We start from the raw sequence: 21,801 nt of genomic DNA on the forward strand, positions 1-21,801 counted from the left end.
CCACAAAACTAGCAAGAAGAAATCATATTACCATGTAATAACACAAAATATTGGTCAGACCATGGCCGAAGAAAATAATAGATCAATCTCTGCCAGTATAGCTCCACCACAAATCTAGACAGCACTGATATAGATAGTGCCAACACTAACCACACCAAGTCCGGTCTGAAGACCCATGAGGAGAAGATGTCAAAACTCTTCGACTTGCACCCACAGAACAGAATATAGCTTAACAGGAGAAAAAGGATGACAAAATATCATACAAAAAAAAAAAAAAACTATACAAATGGCACCACCATCTAGAAAACTAAGACAAAGGACAGACCAAAGATGACGTCAACAAAGCAGATAACCACTCTTCTGTTGTCCACGAGCTTCCCTCTTGAAGAGTCATGTTGGCACATTTTGACAACATTTCCTACAAATGGTCGACGCATAGCCATACAACAATCAAACATTCATATCTACTAGGTGGATAGGAAAAATACATAAGAAACAGAGACTCAAGATGGGCAATAGTAATTTTAGATTGTTGCTGAAAATAAGATCTGCTTAATTTTTTTCTGCCCCTTCCGGAAATGGTTCCTTTAGTGAGGAGCCATTACTGCAAATTGAAGACCTTGTGACAATAAAAGGAAGGCCAGAAATACGGATCGAGTTCATCAAGTGATAGAAAAAAAGATCTCTTGGAAGTTTACCACACCTGATAAAAATCTGTAACAAGGCCGCAGTTCTCAGGTCTTTGCTTTTCAACCAATTTGTCCAATATTTCATAAACCAATTGCTGCTTGACAACCTGCATAGGGAACCAGAAAAAGCAAACCGTAAATGGACTAAAATTTAGTGCCTGTCCAGTTTGATTCACCATCAGTGTTGCAGTTTGCAAACAACTACGATATTTCACCCACAAAATGATTTCAGCACGCAGGAATTTGCTGACCAATGTTTACTTATCAAAATAATCAAGAGCTTTAGATGAATATAACAGCTTTTGCTGCCTGCTAGCTTGCTAATTACAAACTAGACTCAATTCAAGTCCAGTTTTACTTCAAATGCTAGAGATTGACCTAAGAGGGAGAATGAAGTTGCATTTCTTGGAAGCGAACTGTGAAAGGTCTGTGAAAAGAACTAGAGCAGAAAGTTCAGCAAAACTTATGGGACAACGAGCTGATAAAATCATTTACACTTGAAGATTAATAATATTATCATATGGAAAATTTGTTGTTAATTTAATTTCAACAATGTTTAGGGTCTACAAACAGTGGAAGTACCTTTAATAGCTTGGGTTGTGTACCAGAGGGAATATATCGATCAGCTCTTTCTGCCTCTTGTTCCAAGCACCGGTTAACCTAAGAACATTACAATAATATTTTGAAGCTTAATGTTGTATTTCACGTCCCAAACAGACACCAAGACCACTGATATCTCAAACAAAAATATGAAAAGAAAACCTTTTGAACATAATCCGCTGGTGAACCATGTGATAGCCACTGCTGAGCCACTTGACAGTAGTAATTAGAGGTTTCTTCCAGCATAACACTCTCGAAACCTTCATAATACGCTATTCCTGTATGTTTATGCATTTCCATAAACACAAGAAAAACGTTTTTCAGCGAGCTGCAGTCGATGTGCAGTCCCATACGTTCTTTATTGATCTGCAGTCAAAAATTTCAAATGTGAGTTTCAGAAAAGAAAAAAAAATCCAAATTAAACTTAAATTTTACATACCAATGATATTGCAACATCCTGGAATTTGACATAAAACTCCTTGAAAACCTGAAAGTTTAGATACAAATCAATAAATACCAACATAGTCAAAATTCAAAAAAAATATACAAGGAGGAGGAGGGGAGATGTTAGTTGCAAAATAAAACATAGTTAACACGAAGAATATGACAAATTTCTTTACCAGGTCATGGAAGTTATTATTTGAGATGTCATTGAGTGAACAATAACAGACATTGGGGACAAAGTGGCGGTCAATGGATTCAAAAAATTTGCAGAGCCACTTTGTCATCATCTTGTAATTGGACCACATCAAGACGAGTTCTCTCAACAAGAGCGCATCGCGTTTGTCCACAAAAGATGGCAATACCTGATAATGGAATAACAAAATTATCCATATAGCATCAATATACAGTCGTAATTGTTTCCATTTACACCAAGGATGAATGTTAGTCAGTGATTGACCAGTTGACAAATTAGCGACAGCACCATGTAAGACGCCAGAAATGGTTTATTTTTCGGAACTCATGCCAAGGAAGGTATCAACTATGAGATTGGAAAAAAATTAACTCTTCAAACAGCACACATAACGTTTACAGTGCATCATTAGAAAACATGAAGGGATCCAAAGATCAAAATCTGTTGATATAGGCATCATTCCATAGACCAATTACTGGATGATCCTGATTCAATGGCTTTGTCCACTTGACTTTCATCATTGCTAATTGATGGAGGGCTTCTCATGGTACTTTTTGACAAGAAAAAAAAGAAAGAAAAAAAAACAGGAAGCAAAATCGGATAATTTAGCAAAAACAAACAAGCCTTTCTCTCTTTCATTGGTATAACATATCAGTCCATCAATTGATAGGTTCAGTTGTTTCATTTTACACATCAAAGTGTGGATGTTTATGACTAAGGTCAACGTTCAGAAAGAATGACAGACAGGGTAAGCAGCTTTTTCGACTTATGTCAAGCAGAGATTGAATGCATGCACTCATATATCAACATTTGGACAATTATGGAAGTTCGATTTCTTGGCTTAATGGATACTGCACGCTTGAATACACATTGAAAGGACCCAAACTTGAATTCAACACTATGAAACTCTTTCTACCAAGGACCAAAACAGTAACTCGTCCAGTAAAGGAACTCACCACTGAATTGATGCTCTCTTCCAAGCTCTTAACAAATCTTTCAAGAAGCCAATGTGAGTTATTACGATAGCTAGCAGAATGCAGGTCAAAAACACATCTACCGAAGCAGTGAAGGGTATCTAATTCATTGAAATAACATTAACTAAAAACACAACAAACAACAATGCATTAAAGAATTAGATATGTATTCATAGAGGATACTGATGCAACCTCTGGTATTCGTCAATTGTAAAATTCACTTCTTGATTTCCTTCCATAATCTTCTTCGTCTTCGTTATCCCGTCTTCAAGTACCATCCTCATCGCTCTCTCTTCTTCAGGCTCCAACATCTTTCCTCACTATTTTCAAACCTTGATTCCAAATTCACCTATCAATACACAAACAATACCTTACCATCAACATTACATCCATTCAAAGCTCTACATTACTAGCCATCTTTAAATCGCCCACCATAAGCACATCAAAAATCCCACCTAATCACTACCACTAATCATTAATCAAAAGCAATGAACATTGCTATCCAGCACAAAATTCCATGCACGAACACGAAAAAATCCACTGCCATCAAATGGCGGGACCCATATTCCCATCGATTTCAATAACTTCGATTTTCGTGTCACGCATGTGCACACAAAAGCTAATTACTGGTACTACTAATTAACCACTGTTCATTCTTTCAACTAAATAAATAAATTCCTAATTCAAGTGAAGACTAACACTCATCCTAAAACTAAAAACACACTACAAATTTGCATTACACTAAAAAAAATTGAAGAAAAAACAACAATTAATAGCGGTGCTTGTTATTTATATATAATCCTTATTAATTAACATAATTTATAACAAAAAAATAAAGATCATCAAATGACATCACTCAGTACCGCGCATAAAAATAAATAGAACGTGGATAACAATTTGTTCAGTTCACAAAAACTTTCTCAGCAACCACACAGAAATTATTATTAACAAAAAGAAAATAAGGATAATGAAAATGTTAAAAGGAAAATGAAGATTATGAAAATGTTAAAAAGAAAATAAGGATTATTAAATGATATCACGGAGTACTGCATATAAAATGAAATAGAACGTGGATAACAAGCTGTTCAGTTCACGAAAACTTTCTTAGCAACCAAACAGAAATTAATAACGAAAAGAAAATAAAGATTATTAAAATGTTAAAAAGAATTACTGGAACAAGAAAAGAAGCAAAAGAAATCGATGTTCGTAGAAAACTAAGGAAGAGAATCGGTAAAACGCAAACTTAGAGGTGCGTTTAGAGAGAGATTTCTTGGATTGGAAGACTCCTTAGTGTGCCTGGCTCTGTGAGAAAGTGCGACCGAAAAAGAGGCTGGTAGTGGGGTATTTATGGTATTAAATGGACAAAATGGGCTTCTTCTTAGATTAGTTTTCCCTCCACAAATTTTTAGGCGCAATTTGGAGATGACAGCCCAGTGAGCTATGGAATGGCCCAATGGCAGGTCCAAGTTCATTTAAAAAAAATTATGATTTTGTTTAGCCTAATGAATTTTTCTTGTACATATTAATCTGAAATTATTTAAAAGTGTAGTGGGGATTGATTTTTAAAGTGTTTTTTTTATTGAAAATATATTATAATATTTTTTAATTTTTTAAAATTTATTTTTAACATTAACACATTAAAACAATCTAAAAATAAATAATAATAATAATTTAAAGCTAAACCATAAAAATAATTTTTTGAAAAAATATAATTAAACCACAATAGCAAGACACAAATCTCTTCCTCTGCTCTAACCCATAAAAATAATTTTTTTAAAAAATATAATTAAACCACAGTACCAAGACACAAATCTCTTCCTCTGCTCTAACTTTTGAAAGGGCCACGACTAGCAGGGGTTTTGCAGTTTCTGCACGCTTGCGTTTGCTTGCCAAGTTGGTGTCAACAATTCTGGTTCAGTGGATGAATAAATGTCACGTAGATCAGAGTAAATCTGTAACTAAACTTCAGAAAAATCAGACTTAATTCTTTTAGATTAGGTACACCTTAGGTTTATAGATTTCACTTGTTAAATTTATAATTTATATCATAAAATATGAATAACTTAATAAAAAAATTTATTATTAAAAAATATAAAAACGAAATAATTTTTTAGAAACGAGAAAAAAAACCTAATTTAATCAAGATTAAAATATAAAAACTCATAATCCTGAACTTAAAATTAAAATATCATTATAAAAAATAAATTAAAATAAATTATAAATTTTAATTCTTTATTGATTCAATATTAAATAAAAAAATAAAAAAAATCAATTAACAAAAATATAAAAAACAACCAATGTCAATTCAAGTTAATCCGTTAAAAACTATTCTCGGGTCATGAGATTGGAATAACCTAATAGAAAATAAATAAAACAAATCATTAAATTTAATTTTTAATTAATTCAATATTAAAAAATAAAATTGAGAAAATAAAAGTTAAATAAGAAAAGAAAAAAACTCCCGACTAAGTTAACTCATCAAACCCGTAATTCATATCATGAAAGTGAAATAACTTAATAAAAAATAAATTTAATATTAAATAATAAAAAAACATTGATAAAAAAAAATAAAAAAACAAAAAAAAATATTTTTTAAAACCAAGATATCACTATAAAAAATAAATTAAAACAAATTATAAATTTTAATTTTCAACTAATCCAATATTAAATGATAAAATTAAAAAAAAAGTTCAATTAATAAAAAAACAAAAAACAACTAAAATAAACTTGAGTTCAATTACTAGAAAAACAAAAAACAACTAAAATAAACTTGAATTAACTTGTTAAACATCATTCCTAAATTATAAATTTGAAATAACCTAATAAAAAATAAATAAAACAAATCATAACATTTAATTTTTAATTAACTTAATATTAAAATATAAAATTAAAAAATTAAAAAAAAATCTCAGCTAACTAAATTAACTCAACAAGCCTCTAATACATATCATGAAAAGTAACCTAATAAAAAATAAATCTAATATTAAAAAATAAAATAAACAAAACATTGATTAAAAAAATAAATAAAGATAAAAAATAAAAACAAATATTTTTTTAAGATACCTTTTATTTTAAAATATATTAAAATAATATTTTTTTTAAAAAAAAAATTATGTTTACATTAACATCAATCTAAAAATATCAAAAATACATTAATTTAAAATAAAAAATAAAATAATTTTTTTAAAAAACACTTTCCACTGCAGTGCTAAACACTGCATATGCTGTAAGTGCTATTTGTTCGTACAGTAATTTCCCACATATTTTAGTTAATGGTCACTTAATTGTTAATAATATTTGATACAGAAATTGAGCCCTGACTTCAGAATACAGAAAGCGAGTGCCACACTAGGATGGTCAAGGTTCCTCTGCACCTTCTGTATGGAATGCTTGTACCATGGTTTTTAAATTTTTCATCTCTGCTGCAACAGAGGAGTTGGAGCAGCAGAGAGCAGTTTTTCGAACTCTTTCAATCAGATATGACCATTACTGACTTTGTTTGAGATGCGCCTCTTGAAGTCTTCGTGGGCTTGCAAGATCAGGTGGTCGTCGTCCCATTCGACACGATACATATTTGGCCTAGCACGCCAGTTCTTAAGAATTTCACGGGACATTTCAATTCTCCATTCTTCAAAGCATGAACACTGACACTGGGAGGCAAGCCACATGTTGTCGTCATTCTGGAAAAAAGAAAACAAAACATCATGTAAAAAGGCATAGAACACCAGAAATTAATGAAATAAGTTGAAGATCGGCATTTAGCTATACACTAAAACGATCAGCTTAGCTACCATACAGGAACTGGAAATGCAAGGTTGCTAACTTCAGGATCTTGTACACAAATAATGGAGGAAGAGGATTCACATTCAGGGACCCAAGGGACAGAAGTTTGCAAGGCAAGTGGTTTGCTGATTCATGTTATAGATGATAACTCACGTGATATTATGTTATTAATTAATTTTAATTAGAAAAGACAATAGAAATTATGAAATTCAAAATTGTAGACTCTTATCCTAATACCAATTGAACTATATTAATGATAATTTTAATTAAAAAAGAAAAAAAACCTTGTACCAAAAGAATAGAAAAAAGATAAAAAGCTATAACAAAAGTGGAAAATCAAATTAAGTAACATATGATTTCAAATTCAAGCACAACCAATAGATTTCAGTTATTCTACCATTGCTAATGAGTTCAAGAACAAAGAAACTTAATTATTAGATAATAATATAAATTATATTTCAAAAACTCACTTGATAACTTAATTTTTAAATTAAGATGGTTTTTTGATATGCTATCAGAGTCTTGTTGATCATGTGATCATAAATTCAAATCTCACTATCTCATTCTAATTTATAAAATAAAAATTAAATATAAAATAATATAGACCTAAAAGTTTCAAACTTAAAAACATTTACTTAAAAATGTATTAGAAAACTCAAAAACATTTACTTAAAAATGTATTAGAAATGGTTCTTTGACCATGTTAACTTGAAAGTTTCCCATTGATGCAAGGCCACTAGACTAAGGAAGAGGAGGATAAACTTCAACCAGACATAAGGCTTACTGTAGAATGAGCTAAGCTATGAGTGTGATGCTTAGGTACACCAGAAGCTTCAAGTTGAGAGTAATAGATCTTAACATCTTCCACCATGTCCTCTTGTGAAGGAAGCGCAATTCGACCTGATAAAACACCAGCAATCTATTTGCTTTGAACTTCGAATGTTGGGAAAGGTAAAGTCTAGCACCGAAATCATAAGCAAATGATTACTTTGTTGAGAATTTCGACCGGTGATGTTCTGATACTTGCTCATAGAAGAGCCAAGCACACTGACACAATATTTAACGTGGTTCGACAAAACCGTCTACATCCACGGGAGAAGTCAATATATTTAGAGATAAAGAAAGAATACAAAACAAATACATGGAGGAGGAGGATTACACCCTCTCATACTCAACTCTCAACTCTCTTTGCTGCACTTGCAGCTGCTGCAATGGCAGCAAGGCTGCTGCCATTGCAGCTCTCTCTTCCTCTCTACTCTCTTCACATTTTCATAATTCTCTTCACTCATTTTGTTCTCTTGCATATGTCTCTATTTATAGGCATTCATGGAGGCTTTTCTTCAATAAAGGTGGCTGCCAACTCCACCTTTTCTTCAATAATGGTGGCTGCCAACCTTTGATATCTTGGATGAGTGCACATGATTGATGTAATAGCAAATGGTTGTTGCACATTAATGACAACCAACCTGACATACTTTCATAAAAGCTTAAAACAAGGACATATATAAATATATATATCAATAGAGCTCAACCCAATAGGGTATCCCGACAAAGGAAAGCCACGTGGCCAAGATTGGGGAAAAACATGCTTGTACAATGGCCCCACGCGATTGTCATCCACAGTCACGATGCCATCAGTTTTCAGAAAAGGAAAGCCATATTTGACCTTGAACACAACAAGAGATGCAAATTAAAAATCCAATCATTCATTCAGTCAGTTTCTTTAGTCTAACTAAGATTTGATTTTAACCACACTGTATTGAAGCCAGGTGAAAATTACCCGGTGCAATGCAGAATAACGTCAGCTAGGATAACACTGCCATCTCGGAAAATGACAGTACCATCTTCACATGCTCTTTCTATCTGCATTATTTTGGGAAAGACAAGGCAGCATGTTAGATCAAGCAATCTGCCAGCAGTAGGGTCAAAACACTTGACAAAACCTCTCATGTCACCACCACCACCACCATCCACTCTTAACTTGAAGTGATGCTTATACCATGGAATGAAGCCATATGTTATCGTATCCAGGCTTTTTTTCGTATGTATCATCATCTACAGCTGATCTACGAGCAATGTGAACCTCTTTGGCAAGTCCAGCAATTTCCACGGATATATCAGCAGCACTCACAGAAGCTCCTATCAAAATTAAGATCTGACAATGGAGGAGCATGCACAACGCAAATAAAGATAACAGACTAACAAGTTAGGCCAAGAAAAGGCGTAAAATGTGACATATTCATAGAAGGAACAAGAAATTTACACAGTTTGCTGAGAGTAGCATCAACAAGAACAAAATACAACAAACCAGTTACATTCAGAATTATTCTTGGAACTTCTGACACCCCCTTGACAATCTAAGCATCCACAACACAAGATTGTGCACCAATAATTTCGAAGTACACAACTTGACTTCCCAAAATTTCACAAGAGATTGCCTTTTACAAACATGTAGATGACTTTTCTAGAAAACTCTCATTGCCTGCAATTATGAAACTCATTCCTTTATGAAAAGCCTACACATCTGCTAAGCTTGCAAGCAGTGTCGATCACACCGATATGCAAGTGTTCACGTTAGATTTTTCCAGCAGAAAATGTTGCCACAAATACATGAACCAACCAGAGCTTGAAAACACCATAATGTTTAGCCAGTATCATTCTAGAATTAAAATAGATGTATGATGTGTTAAAGAGAAGTACAAGATGTCATACATACTTGATCCCTGAAAGGCTCGGGAATACGATAGTTGTGGCTATGCATCTGCTTCCCCGGCCACAAATTGATGCCTGAAACCATATCAATGGTAGTAACGAATAAGAATTAAGAAGAAAAGTAAAGAGTGAAGGCACCCTCATACAAATAAGAACAGAAAGGCAATAAATTAGTAATCATAGTACACAAAGCGCAATAAATTAATACCAGGAATTTCAGCGATACGAGGTTGGGTGTAATGTCCAACGCAAACAACAACAGCATCAAAATCCTCATGATCAGCAAAATCATCACCTCTATCATTATCATCAAGTCTCTTCCTTTTTTACTTCACTTTCCATTTCCCACTATCAATCATCTCTGCATTCACCACCTCACACCCAAACCTCACCATCTCTTCAATCCCAAATTCCCTCGCATAATCCTGCAAATACATCAACACTTCTCTATGACCCGGAAACCTTCTACTGTCTCTTCCCTCACCCTCTCGCGTCACAAACGGGTAGTCCATAAAACCCATTGTCTCCCTTGGCAAGTTGGTCCTGAGAGACTCGTATAGACTTGAGTGAACAACAGGTCGGGTTAGGTCAAGCCCGAGAGGGTCGGGTTCGACACGGGGATCGTACATCCAGAGACCACCAACTTGGTCATCTTTCTCAAAGACCACCACTTTGTGACCCTCTCGGTGGAGCTCACGTGCCGCCACCAGACCGGCGGCTCCCGCTCCGATCACCGCGACGTGGTGGGAGGAGAGCGAATTGGGTGATGCTTGCATTGTCTTTCTCCAGCTCAGGGAAGGGGCACGCCACTCTACAAATCCATAGTTGCTTCGCAGCACATCGTTTTGATGCTCCCTCAAGATAGCCAACGTCTGAGTGAATAATTGGCTGTCTGCGTGTCCTTTTCAATTTCTTTCCGTCAGTGGGGAGCGGAGACGGGAGAACGCAATGAAATATCTGCATGTTTATTCGAGTCAACAGCAAATTAGTATTACTGTTCTTTTAAGAATATTTTCGCTTTTATTAGCATGTGTTTTTTTCAAATAGAAAAATTGGCAATTTTTTTATAATCAGAGTAGCACGTTTTTTCTCTCGTAATTTGTGTTATTTATCTAATAATTTATTTAAAATATCATCCTGTATAATTATAATTATTTTTTATTTAAAAATATATTAAAATAATATTTTTTATTTTTAAAAAATTATTTTTCATATCAAAATAATTAAAAATATCAAAAATATATTAATTTAAAGAAAAAAAATAAAAAAATTAAATTTTTTTATAAATATTTTTAAAATGTAAAAATAAATAGGAATTTAATAGCTATAAATTTAAAATCCGTGTTTTTTTAATTACAGTATATATAAATTATAGTTTATAATTTCCATTGAAGCCGACGACCCAGTCAACCATCCTTTAGCATGACACAAGGTAGTCTTCAGGTCAAAAAAATTCATGAGATGCGTGCCTGTTCCGATGGGTGGCTGGGTCTAGCGGATGACAGCCAGATTCAGATGATTGCTTTATTTTAATCCGTGCAAAAGATTTAGGTACCATTTATTTTCATGTTTTAAAATTATTTTTTATTTCGAATTAATATTTTTATATAAAAAATTATTTTTTAAATAAACAATATTATTTTAATATATTTTTAAATAAAAAATACTTTAACAAATAATCAACGATATTTTCAAATATAAATTCTGCTAGCAAGTTAAGTTAATACTGATCAACTTGTTTAGAAATATATGTAATTATTTTTTAAAATATTTTTTAAATACATTAAAATAATTTATTTTAAAAAAAAATATTTTTAATTTTAATATATAAAAATAATTTAAAAATATAAAAAAATATTAAGTTAAAATAAAAATATTTAATTTATTAAAAATATTTTTAAAACATAAAAATAAATAAACTAAGCTTTTTAGTCATCATCGTGCTTTTAGTGATATGATTCACGGGATGAACTGTGGTTAGATCATTAACAAGGCATTTATTTTTTTAAAGGAAAAAAATATTATTTTAATAAAAAATGTGAACTCGGTTCCCAATGACACATGCTAGTTAACGTGGTAAATTAAAGGCTAAGCCTGTTTTTAAATCGAATTCTGGATCGGGTTTGACCATCATGAATTTAAATTCTGAAAGGGGAATCTTTCACCTTTAATTACGGTGTAATTTCATTGCCTCCTCATCATGAATTTAAATTATAAATTTATTGGATATAAGATTTAATAAAAAAAATTCAAAATATATTGAAATTTTAATAATAATATCATCAATATTGTTTGAAAGATCTCACTAAAACAAATCTTATAATATTAAGAAAAACCATTAATAATAATTAGAATGGACTATCCAAAAAAAAGTGAATCTCGATATTTTCAATGGTTCGAGTGATTTCATTGATTATGATTTTTTTTTTATTGTTGAATTTATCTTGTGAATATTTTTCCAATAATATTAATGATAATGCTATTACAGTTTTGATTAGTCTTTAATATTATTTTTTTTTCTTTTTTTTCTTATATTTTATGAATAAATGAAATAAAATAAAATAAAACGCTTCCGAGGGCACACCAAATCTTCAAAGACGATACAATTGGGGCCGAAATAAAATAAAATAACATCAAAGTTCACAACTGGGGAACATAGTGGGTCCCAATCAAGACTTTGAGTTCCCTCATGAAGTGTACGAATATAATTTAATGAGATCTGTTGGTGTTTGCAATGGAAAGATTTACATTCTCACAGGTTGTGAAAAGCTTTGCTGCTAAAGGATTCGGAAGTCGATGCATCTCTTGCAGAAAATATAGGAAATACTAGCCTGTACTTTGTAACTGAGGAATAATGTTTTTAGTAAAAACAATAAAAATAATTGTATTTTTAATTTTTTTCATAAAAAACCAAACAATAAATTAAAAAAAACTATACAAATATCTAACTAAATAAATTGTTAATCTACATCTTGTTTTTTTAATCTACATATTGTGTTAAACGTCATAATTTTTTATTAGAAAAATAGGAGTGCATATCTTTTATCATCTTTTTTTTAAGAAAAAATCATAATTATAAATCAAGAAGTTTGTTATAAGAAGCACTTTTACAGATAAAATTATAAAAAAAAAAAGAAAAGTTTTTGAAAAAAATAAAATATAGACAAGCTTGATATTCAAAAATAAAATTATCTAATACAAATATATTTTTCTTTGTTAGAAAGCTTATATTTTACCACGAAATAATTTTTTTTATTTTTAAAAATAAAATTAATCTATATAAAGCACCAAACAAAATTATGTAAGATGAAATGATACCTTGTAATCACGTTCAAAATATAATGAAGTTAAAATTTGATATCTATATTATTAATTAAATATATCATCGTTTTAATATATTATCCCATATGTTTTAATTTTAATTTTTAAAAAATATTTTTATCCAGTAAACATCAAAATTTAGACTTTCTAACATGTTAATATCTTTTTTTAGTTAGGAAAAAAATTAATCTCACCTACGATGCTAGTGAGATTATTTTTTTCTAAACTTTTAAAAAATATCAAGAAGAAAAATGAAGATGGTGGTATGTTGGATAATATTTATTTTTTAAAAAAGCAAAGCAACTAATTTAATTTAATTTAAAATCAAACTCCCTTTAAAAAAAAGAAGCATAAATTTAACAAATATGATGAATTAAAAATTTTGTGATAGCTTGGATTATTTTCAAAATTAGTAAAAAAATAATAGAGCATAATCCTCAAAACAATAAAAAATAAAAAATCAAGCACATCTTCAAAACTTGAGTTAATATGGGTGCATAAAAATTATCCACAAGGCAAAAAAAAAAAAAAAAATATATGACACTAGTGTTTTAAAGAACTCAAAGAAAACTTGAGACAAATCATCAAGTCAATTGGGTTGAACAATTTCAAATAATTTAGACTGAATTTAAAATGAAAGGAATAGACATCTACCAATATGATGGATATATATATATATATAACAAAAAAAAGTCTCAAGCAAACTCAATAGTCAAGTCGGGTCAATAAATCAAATACATGATCTGGTACATGAAATTGAAAAAATCTTATAAATAGAAAAGAGAAAAAATATTTGAAAAAAAAAATGCTTTAAAAAATATTGAAGTTAACTTAAACTAATCTTTTAAATCTATGAATCGGGTCATGAGATTGAGGTGACACTATTAAAAGTAAACCTAGAAAAAAGCAAGATTCTTAATTAAATATATTTTGAGGGATGAAATTGAGAAAAAAATCAATAAAAAACACAATGCAAAACAAAACAAATAGTAATTAAAAGAATTAGGAATAAATCCAATATAAAAATTAATTAAAATTAAACATTTAAGAAAAAATAAATGAAATTAAATGTTAAGGGATATAATTAAAAAAAAAGTAATTAAAAAATAACAATTAAAAGAATTAGAACCAAATTTGATATAAAAATAAAATAAAAATAAATATTTAAAGATGGCATTGAAAAAAAATCAATTAAAAAATAATTCAAAACAAAAAAAATAACAATTAAAAGAATAAAAAATAAATTTTATAAAAAAATCAAATAATCAAGGATGGAATCAAAAACAAAATCTAAATAGAAATAATCAATATAATTAAAATAATTACAATTAACAAAAATAGGGATTGAATCAAAAGAAAAAAAATAAAAAATTAGTATAATTTTTTGCATAACTAACATATAATTTTTAAAAAATAATACCAAACCAAACAAAACCATCATATATGCACTATAGGGAAAAAAAAAAAAAAAAAAAAAACACCACCCAGATAGAAGAAAAAAAAAAGACACTGATATTTTATACATTAACCAGTAATTTCACTATTGTAATCCAAGGCATGTCTATAGCGGTTTTCCCACGGGATTTAGTTTCGGTTAATAAAGGAATCGAAAGTGTTTTTCATTGAATTATGTGGCAGTATTTTTCACAGTTCAAATATGATTGCCATTATATTTGTGAAAGACCTGAACTGAAACGAATATGATACTAGAAATGCTGTAAACATTGATGTCTGAAACAAAGGGGGTGAAGAACAAGCCCCATGAAATCATATGAATACTATACTTTGCTTCTGTAGTTTTACACCTTTTACAGCAGGAAAAATCCCACTTTGTTTCATTATTATAAAGGAAATGAATTTGAGGAAATGGGAGACTCGTGCGAGTAATAATTCAGAGTATACAGTTGTTGATCAACATACCTCCTCTTCCCTGTATAAATAAATTGAACTAAAGAAGAATCAAAGAGTATTTTGCAGTTTCTGCACACAAAGTTGCATGACACCAGTTGAAAGCTTTGGCACTGAGGCACCACCACAGCCGGCTAATCTTCTTGACCCCTTCGGAATTCATTGGCCAAGGAGGAGGGATGAGAAGTTCAAAACAAAGATCCACGTGAAAACACACATTCAATCTACAGCTTGCAGGCTTCACCCCACCCTGCGTGTTCTGATTGAAGATTATCAATTCAGATATTCGTTATCAACATTACTGGCCAATCTGCCTGATGAGCAAATCCTGGTGCATGCTAGTTTAATTACAGTCCAGTCCACATTCCTCCAGAAGCGGACCGTTGGACTTGGCCAAGAACGGATCGACTCGAACCCACAGAAGCGAAAAGATGGAAGCAAGCAAAATTGACCACACAATGATGATTGTGGGAGTTCTGTTCTGTCGGCCGAGCAAACCTTTCAGGAAAGGATAAAGGTGAACTATCACCCAGAATGCAAAGAAAAGCTTACCAAACAGAGGCCCCCATGACTCATACCCATTATTTATAGCATTCGAGACACCAGCCACGACTCCAACCAGGTTTATTATCAGCAATGTTGTTGGTGGGATGAGCAACGTGGTCCACTTAAATGCATACAGCTCTGAGAACTCATCATCGTCTCCTCCTTTAGACGTAACAGTGAAGTTCGTATCAACACCAGCTAGAACCTTTAAAAGCCCCTGGAACACTGCAAATAGATGCGCTGATACCCCTCCAATCACCCAAAATTGTTCGTTTCTCCACCATTCATCAATACCAACCCCACTCCATCTCATTTCCAGTATACTCGTTGCGAAAATACAAATGAAAAGAGACAAAAACCACAGGCTGTCAGCATTGCTGAGCTGCAAGTTGAACAAAAAAAAAGAAAGATTAATAAATAAATCTTAAATAGTTTATACCATATTTTAAGCAGAATTTAAACAAAACCAAACCAATACCTCCGGAGTGATAAATTTCCCAGTAAGCAAGCACACTGCAGGAAGAGTACAGTACGCCAGTAGAGGAATGGATGTCAAAGGATAAACAGTAGCATTTATGTAAGACAGACGCTCCAACCACTTCAAACCCCCTCCATATCCGTACCAAAGAGGACAGTGCCGGCTCAAAAATATCTCAACTGATCCAAGAGCCCATCTAAGGACCTGGTGTAGACGATCAGAAAGATTAATGGGTGCCGAACCTTTAAATGCTGGCCTAGAAGGAATACAGTATATTGATCTCCATCCATGACAGTGCATTTTAAAGCCTGTCAATATATCCTCTGTAACAGAACCATAAATCCACCCTACCTGGAGACGGAAAACAAATTAATGCTGAGCTAAACCTGGCTGTCATAAAGATTAGTGCAAGGTCTGAATATCCAACAAATAAATCTAAACATTCTTTTTACCTCTTTGCCCCATTCTGTTTTATCTTCATAGCCACAGCTAATGACATGGATGGCTTCTTTAAGCAGAGATGCAGGGCTGGCACTTTTCAGCGTGCCACCATCTTCTAGCAGGGTAGACGCTACAAACACAGAAGATTGTCCAAACTTCTTTTCCAATTTCTGCTCGGATGTTACAGCAGCACTTCCACTTTCAATTCCTGAATTCAAGCCTTTTGAGTTTAGAAGACAAAATTATTGATCGGGCAGGACAATCATTAAGGACCAGGACCACAAGCAGAGAAAAGAAGCAAAATGAATCCTCCAACAAAAACTATGTGCTTAAGAAAAGCTCGCAGACTATCACATCAAACTTTCTTCAACAAACAAATGAGTCACATAGAACTTAGTTTAAAATCGCCCTGCAAACACTGAACACTTCCTAAAAAATTAAGTGTCAGAATTATCCTTTGGTTGCATTCTAGAATCAGCCTTTGCCAACAAGAAACTGGCAATCTTAAGGAAAAAGGTCAGCAAAAACATATTGACGTGGGAAATCATAATCAAGCTTCGTTAACATAGGATATCTGATGCTGTTTTTTAGCTCAATTTTTAAACCTATTAGTAACCATAAACAGTGGAGGATATTGAAGCTATAATTAGACCAGGATTTGAAGTGTAAATTAGTTACAAATGTTACCTTCAATTCCCTCTTCAATACCCTCCAAAGCACCCACAGGTTCAAATGTCTTAGAGTTCCTCTTCTTTAACTCGGACTTAGGTTTGTTTGTCTTCTTCTTCTTTTTCCTTCCCGAACAGAAGCATCCACAGCACCACTTAGGCAAGCAGTTGCATGTTCTCGTTGGTGGTTTCTTTGTTTTCAGAGCATCATAACCATAAAGCGCGTGCCTTCTGAAAACACATCCAGTCCCAACATATATAGGTCCTTGAATGCCATCCAAACCTCTCATATTGATCTGTAGTGATGGAGGAATTGTGCATTAGACAGACAAATTTCAGAAGCAATGAACAATCCAGAAGTTCTGATACACGAATGCTTACATCAAAGAATACAGTGTTCCGGTTGGCATATCGATCACTCCTGTCAATGCCATCAAACCTCTGTGGGAACTGGACATAGCACACTCTCTTTCCAAGTAATGGATCCATCATGAAACACATTGCTTCTCTAAGAGCCTTACTGTTATTGATGTAGTGATCACAATCCAAATTCAAAAGATAAGGAGCATTTGTTAGCACGGCAGAGACTCTGACCTGTTTGACAGATGAGCACATGAATTTAAATAAACATCACATCCCGATTAACTTTACATGAACATGTGAAAAATCCAACGTCTTTTCTCTTTTGAGTTACTCACCAAAGCATTCATAGCTCCAGCCTTTTTGTGGTGATTAAATCCAGGTCTCTTTTCCCTGGAAACATATACCAGACGTGGTAATTCATTTCCATCAGTGTCATGCCCTCCACTTTGGCCAAGGAAAACCTATGAAGCATTGAGAAAAATTGTCTATTCAAGAATGGAATCACTATCAGAAGTGCATTAAATGACGATAGATATTCACATACCTGAATCATTCCAGGGTGATCACGAACATTATTCCCAGGCCATGGAGTACCATCCTGCATTGTCCATCCATCTTCTGGGACCTTATGAGCCTTGGAAACCAAAGCATTGATCCGAACTTTAAACTCTTCATACTCTCTCTGCAATTGGAATAGGTACAAGGGTTACTTTACAAACTGGCCAACAAAGGAAAAAAGGGGAGGGAGGGAGAGAGAGAGAGACAAAAGAAAAAACTTTGGTTGAAGCCTAATCACCTTCATTGCTCTACGTTCCTTGACAAATGAAGCCTGCACCTTATCTTTCAGATAATCTATCTTTTGAGCAAAATAAAACTCCGGTGCCCGAGGTTCAATGCTAAATTTCTTACAGAAAGGGACCCATTTCTTTGCAAATTCAGATGTTTCTGACAATGCCTCAAATGTCAGCATAGCAGCACCATCATCAGAAACGTAACACGAGACCTTGTCAACAGGGTAATCCACTGCAAGAATGGACAGAACCGTGTTTGCGGTCACCAGAGGGGGCTCTTTCAATGGATCAACGGTACTAACATATATATCAACTGGACAAAGCTGAGAAGCCTGGCCTTCCTTTTCATACCTGACAAACAAGTTAGGGCCATAAGTTCAACTAATGTCTTGCCGGTGGTTTAGTTGCAGGAAACAAAAGCAAATGATGGATTTCTTACCTCAGAGACAATCTATCGAGATAAGTTTCCCTGTCAATAGGAAGCCACTTTGGGAATTGATCAAGAATCCATGAAACGGCGAACCAAATCTCACAGATCACAGATATAAGCCATAAAGCAAATGCATCATTCACAGGATGTGTGACTCGATAGTGGAAGAAGAACCCAAGAACAACAAGTCGAACAATGATGATCATTCGGTAAGGATTGATTTGGCTGGACGGAAGAGGCATTTTTCGTGATAGTGGTTGTCTTGCCTCATCCATTCTGATCAACAAGGAATAGATTTTGTTTCCATAATCAGTAGTGCTTAAGATAATTGACATTTAATAAGCTAGGAGTAGGAATTTGAGAAGGCAAAGAAAAAGAAGAAACTAGAGCAATTGCCAGTTATATTCTTCTACAATCTACAGTATTTGCCAGCATTTTAGCAAGAAGACTCAAGTTTAAAACACAAAAGAATGCATAGTTTGATATTATTTTAAATATAATTAAATTTCCATTAAAAACTAGATTAAAACTCTCAGGATAAAGAGAGACATACAAAAAAACAAATTATGGTTGAGTACTTGAGTCATATAGTGGAATGCAGAAGCTAATGTAAAGAATAACAATCACCAAACCATGCCAACTAATCTGGAACGAAGAAGAATAAAAAAAAGCTTAGAGACAGTTAATTATGCAAGGAATTATAAATAAGTGAGGCTTCATGTAGGTTGGTGCTAAGGCTTACAATGGGAGATCGGGATCATCACCATCAGAGTCCCCGTTTTCACTCTTCATCATCTGCAGTTTGTCCTGTTTTTGCTTCCAGCTCTCCATCCTCTCCTTCCATGCAATACTTCCATAGCCATAAGCAGCCAAGTCCTTGGAAGGATCCATGGATCTTGGTTGCACTGCAGCAGCCAATTGGCTTTCAATTATAGAAAAAAGAAAAGCCAAGATCCCCCAATTTGACTAAACAAGCAGCAAACAATCGGCAATGTAGAAATGATTACCAGGAACGGCAGAATCTGAAAAGGGGAGGGGGTGGATCCTTTTTCCACTGCCACCAATAGGAGCCATGTATGAAGGGACCAAAGCATGTTGTTCTGGAGGAATGTCATCAACCTGCAAGTCATGAAGGATCATTTTTTTAGTACAATATTTTTGGAAAACCTTAAGACAGGACAGGAAGCAGAGCTAGGTACCATTTGACCATTAGTAAGGAGAGGGACTTGGGGCAAAGGATGATGAAGGTCGTGCGGCAGATCGGGATCATAGTGACGCATAGATTCAGGTCCTCCAAGACCACCATGGTGCTGCATATCGTGTCTGTTGCTATTCCTTCCATCGAAATTGAACTCGTTTTCCAAATCATCAATGCCATCTTCTTCTTCATCCCCATGGACTCTCGCACATCCTTTGAGACGCTTGAATCTAGTCTTGCATTGAGGGCAGACTTGATTTCCTTCTCTACGCTCATACTCGTAACAAGTTCTACAAATGGGGAAGGCACACTCGTTGCAGGCCACAAAAAGCTCCCCGTCTACCGTAAGCCCCACATCATCTCCACATATATGGCATATTTGCCTGCTCACTCTCTCTAGCGATCTCGGCTGCAACCAAAAATTAACAAGCAAAATGTAGAGTTGAGACAGGATCAGTTGAAGAAGAAGAAAAGGAAGATGTAGGGAAAGAGAAATAGCTGCTTACAGCAGATTCTCCATCTCGACGGATAACAACAAGCTCATTTCTATTGTGAGAGCCGGCCACCAAACCTGCACTCACTTCCATTGCGGAATATTCCTCGGCAGCAATCTGTTTTTTTTTTTTTTCCTTTTCTGTTCTTGTTATTTATGATGGGATCGGTGCCAAAAGAAAGGCACACAAACAACTATTCATCTTGCTTGCTAGCCCTTCTGTTTTCAATTAACAATCAAGCATTTAATTAAAAGCTCAGCCATTAATCAAATCACGATCAAGTCTCCAAATCATTTATCTTTATTTTAATCCATACACATAAATAATTCCATCCACTTCATTTGATGAATTACAAGTCCTCCTCGTACATGCCAAACCACACAAAGGAGCAGCAATATCTTAGCTAGAACTAAATCAAAAACATACCTCAGCTTAAAAGCAAAAACCCACATTCAGAAACTGATTAACTTACAAGAACACGTTGAATCATGTCAAGATTTTGATGATCATGTCTTTACTAAAACAGCATAGTTTTAAGCAGTAAGATTTTGAAATTCTGTTTTGCAAAAACTGGAAACTTGGAGGGAAATCAAGGTTTGTCAGGTACCTTTTCTTCTCCTTAAAAGAGTACAATTCCCAGTGCTGTATTTAGAGATTATAAGACAAAGACAAGGCAAGGTAAGGGCTAGGCTAACCTTGTTGGCCCCCTAGCTCCTCTTCACTTTTCAGAAGAGGGGAGATTTAAAAGCAAGAAGACAGCAGTAAAGTGGGAGGTTTCAGAAGTGATGTCGGTAAGGAGATGTGTGTGGTTTTTTTTTGGGTGTAGAAAAGAGTAGTCAGCAACGGTAAACAACCACTTGCAGGGGTGAGAGACAGAGATGTGTTCCCATGCATGCACCGACAGTCCCACTAATAACATGGCCACTGGTTTGGTTTGGATCTACCTTAAACTAAACTAAATCATCTTCCTCGTAGAATAAATCGTTCCAAGGAGACTTTTTTCTTGATTAATCCTGCGATGAACTATTCCTAAGACCACATCAATCAATCATTGGGGTAATTATAGATCAGTCCCTAGTTTATATGCTCATGAACAGGTTAGTCTTGATCTTCAAATTCTTGCTAAGCTCTCCCTATACTTACTTTGGTTTCCCTTCATGAAATTAAATTTATTACACTTTCTTTTATGTAATTTTTCTTTTTATATAGAATATGCTTAATGATGATGTCAAAACTAGTTTTAATTGAAATGAAAATTTTCAACATGTTTGAGTCAATTAAAATGCTTTTAATGTAATGATAAAGTGAATAGTTTTTACTTATTTTTTTAACTAATAAAACAAAATACGGACAAGTACGTTTAACAGAGAGAGATATTGAGGAGAAATTAACAAGACTTTAAATGAAAAGGACTTATTTATGAATAATTACATAATTCAGGGACTGGATGAAAAGAGTTATATTCCCTGGATCAGTTAATCCCCTCCAGCTCACAAGATGGGCCCGCCTGTCTCAATAATATCGGAGGAACTGCTATGACATATTTAAACGACAAAATAAATAAATAAATAAATTCACTACGGTCCAGCTCAGGGAATTTGGTGGCTCGATAGGCTCAGACGACCTAATGCCCTGCCGTGGGTATCTTTAGCCGATCTTATATTATATTTTCCTAGTTAGAAAAAAATAAAATAAGAGGTTGGATGGAAACTTGAAGAAGCAGCCTCCGGGATCTGTGCTCTCACTGGAGGGCTGACCGAAGAAGACACTG

General features: G+C 33.6%; 2 protein-coding genes and 1 pseudogene across 5 annotated transcripts; all 3 read right to left on the reverse strand.

Moving 5' to 3' along the window:
* On the reverse strand, positions 1-4,194 carry LOC105125055 (cullin-1-like). 2 transcript variants are annotated; one of them, XM_011025343.1, is made up of 9 exons: positions 4,069-4,194; positions 3,081-3,246; positions 2,880-2,976; positions 1,910-2,095; positions 1,729-1,776; positions 1,452-1,655; positions 1,272-1,349; positions 704-796; positions 1-418 (listed from the first exon to the last, which is right to left on the reverse strand). In XM_011025343.1, the coding sequence occupies exons 2-9, from the start codon at positions 3,206-3,208 to the stop codon at positions 308-310; spliced, it is 945 nt and encodes a 314-aa protein (XP_011023645.1). In that variant the 5' UTR covers positions 3,209-3,246; positions 4,069-4,194; the 3' UTR covers positions 1-307. The 2 variants fall into 2 exon arrangements, with proteins under 2 accessions (XP_011023645.1, XP_011023646.1); XM_011025344.1 differs by lacking the exon at positions 4,069-4,194 and adding an exon at positions 3,353-3,559.
* Positions 4,195-6,149: 1,955 nt separating this feature from the next.
* LOC105125056 (flavin-containing monooxygenase FMO GS-OX-like 4) lies at positions 6,150-10,357 on the reverse strand (annotated as a pseudogene).
* A 4,046-nt stretch (positions 10,358-14,403) lies between these two features.
* LOC105125058 (probable cellulose synthase A catalytic subunit 3 [UDP-forming]) lies at positions 14,404-21,022 on the reverse strand. Of its 3 annotated transcripts, none has more exons than XM_011025345.1 (14): positions 20,726-21,022; positions 20,043-20,248; positions 19,538-19,945; positions 19,346-19,457; positions 19,081-19,243; positions 18,348-18,614; positions 17,914-18,259; positions 17,662-17,799; positions 17,453-17,578; positions 17,136-17,348; positions 16,774-17,050; positions 16,098-16,294; positions 15,646-15,996; positions 14,404-15,549 (listed from the first exon to the last, which is right to left on the reverse strand). In XM_011025345.1, exons 2-14 carry the CDS (start codon positions 20,121-20,123, stop codon positions 14,965-14,967), a joined length of 3,264 nt encoding a protein of 1,087 aa, XP_011023647.1. In that variant the 5' UTR covers positions 20,124-20,248; positions 20,726-21,022; the 3' UTR covers positions 14,404-14,964. The 3 variants fall into 3 exon arrangements, with proteins under 3 accessions (XP_011023647.1, XP_011023648.1, XP_011023649.1); XM_011025346.1 differs by having other exon boundaries at positions 20,638-20,730; XM_011025347.1 differs by lacking the exon at positions 20,726-21,022 and adding an exon at positions 20,457-20,625.
* Between the last annotated feature and the right edge of the window lie 779 nt (positions 21,023-21,801).

Source organism: Populus euphratica, unplaced genomic scaffold (assembly GCF_000495115.2).
Source record: "Populus euphratica unplaced genomic scaffold, PopEup_1.0 scaffold28.1, whole genome shotgun sequence".
Lineage (NCBI taxonomy): Eukaryota > Viridiplantae > Streptophyta > Magnoliopsida > Malpighiales > Salicaceae > Populus > Populus euphratica.